Below are 10945 nucleotides of genomic sequence, written 5' to 3' on the forward strand. Positions count from 1 at the left end.
TAAATTCCACAGATTCACCACCCTCTGGCTTAAGAAATTGCTCCTCATCTCTGTTCTAAATGGATGTCCCTCGAAGCTGAGGCTGCGCCCTCTGGTCCCAGACTCCCCCACTATAAGAAACAACCTGTCCATGCCCATTCTACCCCCACATTCATCTGAACTCCAGTGAGTACAGACCCAGAGTCACCAAATGCTCCTCACACGTTAACCCTTTCATTCCTGGAATCATCCTCTGGACCCTCTCCAATGCCAACACAACCTGTTCTTGGATAGATTGGTTCAGCAGGGCATTTGATTACCAGTTTAATTAATTCAGCACAACACCGCGGGCCGAGTGGCCTGTTTCTGTGCAGAACTGGTCTGTGTTCTAGGCCTGTGTACAGACAAAAGTGAGCAGTGTCCATCACACACACACACACACACACACACACACACACACACACACACACGGCAGTCTGGAACAGGCACACTTGTTAAGGAAAATATTCCGTAAACAGGTCCCAAGTAATCCTGTCTAAAGGCTGGGCAAAGTCCGAAGCCAAAGTGCGGAGAATAAAATCCAGCTCAGACCCAGTTAATGTCTTTTGGAAGTTTGTAGGAATGATTTGAGGGCACAGAAGCTGGGGGACCGGAGGCCTCTCTGGATCCTGCGGTGCGGGCGGGCGACTGGGAGGAGCGGGGGCTAGTTTTGCTGCCTGTTGGGGTCTGTAGACCCTGCCTCCGTTTGGACACACGAGTCACTTCCATCCCTCGACTCCACTCCGCAGCTGAGCTGCATCCCGTCCGCTGCCGGCTCCAGAGAGGAATCTGAAACTGTCTGGTCTAAAATAGAACGGGCCCCGTATGAGCCAGAGCTTCGCACGCCCGCTCGCTCTACTCCACGGCCTCAAGGGCAGCGTCAAGGACTGACATCAGCCTTCATCGGTCAGGACACTGAGCTGAAGAGCTGAGGTGCTGCATGACATCGGTGAGGCCACACGTGTTTGATGGTGTTCAGTGCTGGTCACTCTACTCAAAGCTGATCATCCAGGCACGCACACGTAACCATGTACGACAATCAGATCCATTTTCCTGCAGGCATTCACAGGAAATACAACAGCATTTATGAAGAACTATACACAAGTAAAGACTGACAAACAGTCTGAGACAATACTGAGAACGTGAGTTGTGCAGAGTCCTGCCGGTCACAGAATCAGTTCAGGGTTGGGGTGAGTGAAGTTGTCCACGCCGGTTCAGCGGCCCGATGTCTGAGGGGTAAAATCTGTTCCTGAACCTGGTGGAGTGGCTTCAATCCCTCCTTCCCAGTGGCAGCAGCGAGAAGAGGGCATGCCCTGGGTGGTTGGGAGGTTCCTGAATGATGGATGCTGCCTTCCTGTGGCGGCGTGTGGTGAACTACATATACCTGTCTCCCACAGACCCCTGTATAAAGGCGATTGGAGGCACGGCTCCTCCCTCAGTCTCCAGGATGTCGTGTGGGGATCTCTTGCTGCTGACTGCTCTCTTCCAGCCAATAAAAGCCTATCTCTCGCCTCACGTCTCCGAGAGTTATTGACGGTGCATCACGGCGCCACGTGTAAATGTGCTCGGTAGCGGGGAGGGCTTTGCCCGCGACGGACTGGAGTTTCTGTGGACATTCCCATTCCTGGGCATTGCTGTTTCCCTACCAGGCCGAGGTGTAACCAGTCAGGATACTCTCTGCTGTGCACCTGTTAGAAGTTTGACAAAAGTTTCTGGCAATGTGCTGAATCTAAGCAAACTAGTAAAAGAGTGGAGGTGCTGTTGTGCTTTCTTTGATGGGGAGGGGCTCTCATCAGTTCAAGTTTATTGCCATCTGACTGTGTATATAGACAACCAAACAAAACCATGTTCCTGTGGACTACGGTGCACCCACAAGACATATCATAGAATAGTACAGCACATTACAGGCCCTTCGGTCCACAATGTTGTGCCGACCCTCAAAACCTGCCTCCCATATAACTCCCCACCTTAAATTCCTCTATATACCTGTCTAGTAGTCTCTTAAACTTCACTAGTGTATCTGCCTCCACCACTGACTCAGGCAGTGCATTCCACGCACCAACCACTCTCTGAGTAAAAAACCTTCCTCTAATATCCCCCTTGAACTTCCCTCCCCTTACCTTAAAGCCATGTCCTCTTGTACTGAGCAGTGGTGCCCTGGGGAAGAGGCACTGGCTGTCCGCTCTGTCTATTCCTCTTAATATCTTGTACACCTCTATCATGTTTCCTCTTATCCTCCTTCGCTCCAAAGAGTAAAACCCCAGCTCCCTCAATCATCACACTCAGCACGCAAAACAAAATATTACCGCAGATAAGTTAATAAAATATCATTCAAAATGCTTGCAGAGCGCAGCACAAGTCGACAGCAAAGAGCTCGGTGTCCTGGTGACGAGACCTCGGTGGTGGCAGGGTATTCGTTACTGTCACAGCCCAGGTGTAGAAGTTGACAGTCTGACAGTGCCAGTCCTGATGCTCCTGTACCTCCTCCCTGACAGTAGTGGGTCAGAGAGATTGTGGGACAGGTGGTTGGGATCCTCAACAATGCTTCAGCCCCTTTGCGTACAACGCTCCCGGTAAACGTCACAAATAGAGGGGAGGGAGACCCTCCTGGTAGTTATACGTATCCTGTTAGCTAGTGAACCGGGAAACATACAAATGCTGGGTATTTTGCACCCCCAGACTCAGACAGACGACTACACATTCTGAAACTAGATAACAGGTTATCCAGTTTTAGAGAAATGATGATGTGATCCTCAGGTTTACTCACAAACACCCACTGTTATCTCTAACTTTTCACTGGAACTAGCCCTGGCCTGTCTCACTGGAATGCAGCACGGAATGAGCCTCAGTGGGTTATCCAGATCGAGACATAGTGACGTTACCCACTTGGGTTAACCACCACCACCACCTCAGGAGGCGCCGGGGGCAGCCCGCTAATGCAGGCGACAAGCAGCGGCGAAACCGGCCCCGCCCCACCCTCCCGCCCACACACGGACGAGCCTCTAGCCTCCTGAGGATCAGTGCACAAGCAGACATCGGACCTTCGCCCCGTTGCCCACTGCCGTGGATTCAAAGACTCGCAACCCCAGGGTGACTGCCAGCAGGCCTCAACTTCTGGACTTGCGACCGTCCTTCGGTACGCAGTGTCTACTGACAGGTTACTCAGCTACAGCAGCAGTTAGCCTTGCCTGATGCTGGACAACACACACTATCGCTCACTCACACACCTCCTTGGGCTGGGGACGCCCCTTTCTCCCACCGTTAACTCGACAGAGGCCCTGTAAGATAATCACAGCCGAGGGTGCAGTGGGGACAAGCTCCCAATGGCGTGTGTCACAAATAGCCTCCGACTACCAAAGCTTCCAAGTGTGGCTTAGCTACTAAGCCCAGTGGAACTGTTTCTACCGACAGGAGAAGGGGCAAAGGTACCTTAAAACCAGTCGCTTCGGGCAGCTGTGGCTGGCCAAGGAGAAGGAAAACTTTGATCCCAAACCTCCGCTGCCTTGCGGCGATACCCACTCGTGGGGGAGTGAACCCCGAGGGAAAAATCCGGAGCCGGAGTCCCTAAGGCAGTCCTACGTTGAGTTCAACGCTGACTATGATGCTGCTGGTGCCAAACTGAATCGGTCTCGGCCGCTCTCTGGATTCATCAGAGGGAGGGGGAAGAGGGGGAGTCTGCTCTCCACATCATACCCCCCAGGCGTGGACAGTCAGGACACCGGCACCCTGGTCTATGGGGGGCCATGCCACTGTGTGGTAGACGGAGTTTCCCCAAGAGGCAGGACCTTCGGGGTAAGTACTGGCCCCTCGGGTGCCATGGTTCTGGCTGGGCATCCGACAGATTCCAGCTCACAGAACTTACGTGTCACGTGTACGGTGAAATGCATCGTGTCAACAACCAGCACGGTCCGAGGACGCGCTGTGGGCAGTCTGGAAGAGTCGCTGGGCCTGCGGCATCAACCAAGCGTGCCCGCAGCTCGCCAACCCCTACGCCTTTGGAGCGCGGGAGGAATCCCACGCGGACAGCAGCGGGAAATAAACCCGGGCTGCCAGCTGCCAGCGCTGCAAGGTGGAACGATCACCGTACACCATCGCACCGAATCCTCAAGTCCTCTGGCAGGAGCCAGGCTGCGAGACAAGTGGAGACACTGCCAGGACAGCCAGCTGTTTCCCTGTGCCATGTACTTCACATGCAGCCTGTCGAATGGTGAAAGGCCTCGACAGAGAGGATGTTTCCTGTGGTGGGAGAGTCTGGGACCAGAGGACACAGCCTCAGAATAGAGGGGCGTCCTTCTAGAATGGAGATGAGGAGAAATTTCTTTAGCCAGAGTGGCGAATCTGTGGAATTCATTGTCACAGGCAGCAGTAGAGGGCAAGTAATTGGGTACATTTAAAGTGGGGGGAGGGATAAGTTCCTGATTAGTCAGGGCACGAAGGGGTGCGGGAGAAGGCAGAAGGCAGGAGAGGAGGAATGGGTGGGATGGGGCAAGAGGAGGAGGGAGAGGAGGACCGGGTGGGCGGGGGGAAAGTGGGCAGTGGAGGTTGTGGGGAGGGGTAGGGGTGAGGAATGGGGAGTGTAAGGGGTTAGGAGGGAGAGAGGGAAGGAGGAAGGGGGAGAGGACAGGGCAACATCACAGGAAGATTTGACCTCAGGCTTCTGGCAATAACTGAGAGAGGGAGTGCCACAGGAAAAGATGAACGGCCTTGGCGATCACCTCACTTCCTTGTCGAGAATGAGTCGTGCCAGACAGACCCTTAGGCGGAGGAGAGGAGCAAGAGGTCACTCACTGACCCCAGCGGGCCCTACCTTCATCGCAGCTCACTCGGATTCCCTCCCGTTGGACTTCAGGACGTGGCCTTGTTGCGAAGCAGCCAGGTAAATGGTCAACCAGGAAGGTGGAACTACATGGGAGCCCGGCCGGTGTGCAGTGACTCCACCCAGCTCGTTAGCACACTCTCGGGCTCCTCTCCAACGGCACTTTACTTCCCCACTCACGGTAACATCTTAACGTCCTTGGGGGATGGGGGAGCAAACAGCAGTCAGACCAGCACTCAGCTTCTGTTCCGGGCCAGTGAGAGGATCGTGTTACTCAGAGATCACCCCACCCTCATCGGAAACCGGGAGTCGACCTTGACGCCAGCCTGAGAGACGGGCCGGAGGCCTGGAAGCTCTCACAGCCAAAGCCGGCACTGCCGACGCAGGGGGGGATCACCCCGGTGTGCTCGGGCCACTGCGGCGCACAGACGTCCAGGTTGCAGGAAGGTAGAGAGTCAGGAAGTGCCAAATTTCACAAGAAGTTTAACAAAATCTAACGTAGACCTGCACGATGAGATCAGCTCAAGGGGAACTTTCAGGGAAAGGGAAGTACCTGTGGAGTTAACACATTCAGTGCCGGGAGCCTACACACACACAATACAAGAGATTCTGCAGATGCTGGAAATCTAGAGCAACACAGACGCGCACACAAAGTGTGAGAGGAATTCAGCAGGTCAGGCAGCACATATGGAGGGGGACAGACAGTCAATGTTTTAGACCCAGAGCGACATTATAAATATCCTGCAACTCGGGCTTCACTGGTGGAAAGATCGCCAACGACGCTTCTGCCTCCACAGACGCTGCACGTTCCGCAGAGTATTTCCAGTAGTGTTTCAGCACAGGGTCAGACCCGGCAACAACTTTGCACTCTGCATCATGGACCAAAGAGCTGACTGAGGGAACACACGCACACCAGTCCTCATCGAGGGGTCAGAAGTGGAAGGAGTGAGCAATTTCCAGTTTCTGGGTGTCAACACCTCTGAGGATCTATCCTGGGCACAGCATATCGATGCAGCTACAAAGAAGGCACGACAGCGGCTATATTTCATTGGGAGTTTCAGGAGATTTATTACGTCACCAAAGACACTAGCAGATTTGTACAGATGTCTCGAGGAGAGCATTCTGCATTCTAACTGGCTGCATCACCGTCTGGTACGAGGGGGCGGCTCCCGCACAGGATGGAATTAAGCTGCAGAGAGTTGTAAACTCAGTCCACTCCATCACGGGCACCAGCCTCCGTAGTATCCAGGACATCTTCAAGGAGCGATGCCTCAGAGAGGCAGCACCCAGGGCATGCCTTTGTCTCATTGCTACCATCAGGAAGGAGCGTGAAGACACAAACACACACAAATGATTCAGGAACAGCTTCTCCCCTTCAGCCGTACAATTTCTGAATGAACACTACCTCACTATTTTTTTGCACTAATTTAACTATCTAATTTAACTACTCACTGGAAATCTGAAGGGGGAGAGAATTCTACTGAACGGTGAAAGGCCTCAATAGAGATGAGGAGGAATTTCTTTACCCAGAGGGTGGTGAATCGGCAAATTCATTGCCACGGGCAGCAGTGGAGGCCAAGTCATTGGGTATATTTAAGGCAGAGGTTGACAGATTCTTGACCTGTCAGGGCATGAAGGGATACGAGGAGAAGGCAGGAGATTGGGGCTGAGAGGAAAAATAGATCAGCCATGATGAAATGGCCGAGCAGTCTCGATGGGCCGAATGGCAGGTGTGTGTATATATATAAAAGATATAGGAGCAGAATTAGGCTGAAATATATACCAGTTATCGTCGATAAACCTGACTCTGAGGATGTCAAGCTAAAGTCACTAATCTAACGACTCCCAATTAAATTAGTTCTTCTGCCTCCACAATGTCCTTATCTGTCCATTCCCTGAACTCTCATGTGCCCTCCTTAAAGCCTCTATCGTATCCGCCTCCACCACTCTCCGTGTGAAAACCTTGCCGCACACACCTCCTCTGACCTCTTGTCTACTCTATCTACGCCTCTCAAAATCGTACAGACCTCGATCAGATCTCCCCTCAGCCTCCGCCGCTCCAGAGAAAACAACCCAAGGTTATCAAAATCAGAATGGCTTAATCTCACCAGCATTACTGTTAAATAAGTAGTCAAAATTAGAAATTTTAATAAATGGCCAGTCATGAAATTTGTTGTCCTTGCGGAAACAGTTCCATGAAGTACTTAATAGAAAAACAGTAAGGATGTTATTAAACAGTGAAATTAAATAAGTAGTGCAGAAATAAATAAAAAGTTGTGAGATCGTGCTCATGGGTTCAATGTCTATTCAGAAATTGGACAGCAGAGGAGAAGAAGCTGTTCCTGAATCACTGAGTGTATGTCTTATGTCTTCAGGCTCCTGTACCTCCTCCCTGATGGCGGAGGGGAAGAAGCTGTTCCTGAATCGCTGAGTGTGTGTCTTCAGGCTCCTGTACCTCCTCCCTGATGGCAGAGGGGAAGAAGCTGTTCCTGAATCGTCGAGTGTGTGTCTTCAGGCTCCTGTACCTCCTCCCTGATGGCGGAGGGGAAGAAGCTGTTCCTGAATCACTGAGTGTGTGTCTTCAGGCTCCTGTACCTCCTCCCTGATGGCATCAATAAGAGGCATTTCCTGGGTGGTGGGGGCCCTTTTTATATACATTTACTGTAATTTGGTTTTTATTATGATGTATTGCATTGTACTGCCACGAAACAATGAATTTCATGATGTATGCCGGTGATATTAAGAGTCATGGAAAGACCGTGATTGCCTGCATTGGATGACACGACACATAAGGAACGAACTGGAACATTAAAAACCAGAGTTTCACCAGGTTGCTGTCCGGATTAGAGGGCGCAAGCTTTCAGAAGCGGTTCGCTGACGACACAACCATTGTTGGCAGAATCTCGGACGGTGATGAGAGGACGTACAGGAGCGAGGCATACCAGCTAGTTGAGTGGTGCTGTAGCAACAACCTCTCACTCAGATTCAGTAAGACCAAAGTGCCGATTGTGGACTTCAGAAAGGGTAAGACGAGGGATCGGAAGCGGAGAGCCTGAGCAATTTCAGATGCCTGACAGAACCTCGTTGCAACACATTGATGCAGCTACGAAGATAAGACAAGCCAGTGGCTGTATTTCACAAGTAGTCTGAGGAGATTTGGTATGTTACCAAAGACACTCACAAATTTCTATAGATGTACCATGGAGAGCATTCTAACTGGCTGCATCACTGTCTATATATATAAAAAAGTTAAATTAGTGCAAAAAAAATGTAGCGAGGTAGTATTCATGGGTTCAATGACCATTCACAAATGGGACGGCAGAGGGGAAGAAGCTGTTCCTGAATCATGGTTATTCTTGGTAAATTTTTCTACAGAACTGGTTTGCCATTGCTGTCTTCTGGGCAGTGTCTTTACGAGACGGGTGAGCCCAGCCACTAGCAATACCCTTCAGCGACTGTCCGCCTGGCGTCAGTGGCCACATAACCAGGACCTGCTCCCACGGCTTCACACGACCTCGGGTGACAGCAGGGAGAAGGCGGCTCCACCCCGCCCACCCAAAAAAGTTTCCGTCACTGCAGAGAAAGCCACACCAAACTTGCTGAGAACTGATTAACAGGTCAAGCAGGATATGAGGCCGTGACCACAGAGTGGGTGTGTCACACAGGCAGAGGGGAAGCTCGCTGCTGCAACCATAAGAGGAAATGACGGCAGAACGGTGTATAGTTCAAAAACAAAAATATTAAAATATATGCATATACAGTGGATCGGGCCCTCAGTCGCCCACGGCGGCCTCTTACCTGGGACGTCTCTTAAAGAACAAAAACTAAATTAAGACCGCCAGGATTCCCTTCTTTTATTTGGGACAGTAGGTCTCTTAATTGGGACAGGAGGTTGCTGCCAAACAGTTTCTAACCAGCAGCAGTCGTGTGGCCGCTAGACTCTACACCAGCCTCAGAGTGCATGTTTTTTTAAAAAAAATAGCAGCAGTCGCGCTGTTCATATGGGCCGACTGACGCAGAATTAATAGGCAGTGGTTTTCACACTACTAAGGCAATGAGGGCAGTGCATTATCTGCACTAGGTGTCTGTGCAATCAAAAGAACACAGTAGTGTACACTGAATGAATTCCTCCATCAATAACAATTAGGAACTAATATAGTTTTATAGTTCTGCAGTACTGATAGTTCTAATTTGTTCTGTATTTGATTTAAATACATGATTTAAATACTCAGTTAAACAGTAGTTTGCCCTTTTTAAACCTTTTTAACCATTTCCATGAAACTTCGGCTAACTGGGGCAGCCGCGTAATTGGTCCAAAATGTACTGGTCCCGATGCAGCCCAATAAACCGGAATCCAAACGAGAAACCAAATGCTGGAAACACCCAGTAGGTCAGGCAGTGCCCGCGAAGAGAGAAACAGTTGGCATTTCAGGTCTAGGAGCCTTTGTCAGTAGGGCTTTCCTCCAGTTAGAATGAGGTCCTGAAGCTTGCTCCTGAACACGAGGCTCACAGTATTCTCAGAATGAGTCCATTCAGCCCATCAAGACTATGCAAGTCTACATCATCAGTTCCAGTCTTTCTTTACAGTTATGGTTATACTCAAACAACAAAAGGTACAAGTTCTCTGGCCCAACTGGTTCATGACATCCAGCGTTCCCATCTGAGCGAGTCCTATATATGCACTTTAGGTTAACTTGTATAACTGTGGAATACTTTCTATAACCTGTTAATATTATTTTATGCGCTGAATGTATTAACACCTCGGTACCTGTGGAACATTGATTCGTCTAGCTGTAAACACGTGTACGGTTAAAAGGCAATCACCTGCCACAAGCAGGACATCCCAGTGGCCAAACATTTTAATTCCTATTCCGACATGCGAGTCCATGGCTTCCGCTTGTGCCAAGTTAAGGCCACCCTCAGGGTGAAGGAGCAACACCTTATATTCCATCTGGGTAGCCTCCAACCTGATGGCATGGATATCGATTTCTCCCTCTGGTAAAAAAAAATTCCCTTCCCCCCTCTTCTATTCTCCACTGGCAGTTTATCTCTGCCTATCATCTCCCACTGGGTCCTTTTCACCTACAGTCCACTATCTTCTCCTATCAGCTTCCTTCCTCTCTAGCCCTTTACCTTCCCCCGTCACCTATCAGCTCCCAGCTAGCTTCCTTCCCCTGACCCCACCTTATTCTGGCTTTTTCCCCCTTCCTCCCCAGTCCTGACAAAGGGTCTCGACCTGAAACGCCAACTCTTTAGTCCTCTCCACCTGACCTGCTGAGTTCCTCCAGCATTTTTACGTGTGTTTCTCCCCTCGTTCTCCTACACTCAGTGATCAAACTTCCTCCCGTACAGGTTTCCCGTCGTCATCCGACAGCCAGCAAGACTTTCGCATGGTACTGTATATGGATCTTGATAAAGTTACTTTGAACTTTGAAATTGTGACAGCCAACAGAACCTACAGTCTCCATCACAATTCCCTCAGCTCGACATTTCACACCAAAATAACCTGAATCTTCAGGTCAGTGCAGCAGCCCACGTCCTCTGGTTACTACCGTAGCACAGGGCGGACGATTTTACTTGGAAACTGCACGGGGCCGTTCTCCCTCGACCGGTGGCAAGTCACACCAATGCAGGACAGTGAACGGGAAGGTTCACACCAGCGCAGGACAGTGAACGGGAAGGTTCACACCAGCGCAGGACAGTGAACGGGAAGGTTCACACCAGCGCAGGACAGTGAACGGGAAGGTTCACACCAGCGCAGGACAGTGAACGGGAAGGTTCACACCAGCGCAGGACAGTGAACGGGAAGGTTCACACCAGCGCAGGACAGTGAACGGGAAGGTTCACACCAGCGCAGGACAGTGAACGGGAAGGTTCACACCAGCGCAGGACAGTGAACGGGAAGGTTCACACCAGCGCAGGACAGTGAACGGGAAGGTTCACACCAGCGCAGGACAGTGAACGGGAAGGTTCACACCAGCGCAGGACAGTGAACGGGAAGGTTCACACCAGCGCAGGACAGTGAACGGGAAGGTCACACCAGCGCAGGACAGTGAACGGGAAGGTTCACACCAGCGCAGGACAGTGAACGGGAAGGTTCACACCAGCGCA

At 51.0% G+C, this 10945-nt stretch overlaps 1 protein-coding gene across 1 annotated transcript in view; it reads left to right on the plus strand.

Annotated features, from left to right (window-relative positions):
* Nucleotides 1–950, plus strand: part of sf3b2 (splicing factor 3b, subunit 2) — a 69781-nt gene extending 68831 nt beyond the window's left edge. Inside the window, exon 21 of the mRNA XM_073031565.1 lies at nucleotides 768–950. Within this exon, the coding sequence (XP_072887666.1) occupies nucleotides 768–950 (183 nt within the window). The remainder of the gene's footprint in view (nucleotides 1–767) is intronic.
* Nucleotides 951–10945: the final 9995 nt, after the last annotated feature.

This window comes from Hemitrygon akajei, chromosome 28 (assembly GCF_048418815.1).
Source record: "Hemitrygon akajei chromosome 28, sHemAka1.3, whole genome shotgun sequence".
Taxonomy (NCBI): domain Eukaryota; kingdom Metazoa; phylum Chordata; class Chondrichthyes; order Myliobatiformes; family Dasyatidae; genus Hemitrygon; species Hemitrygon akajei.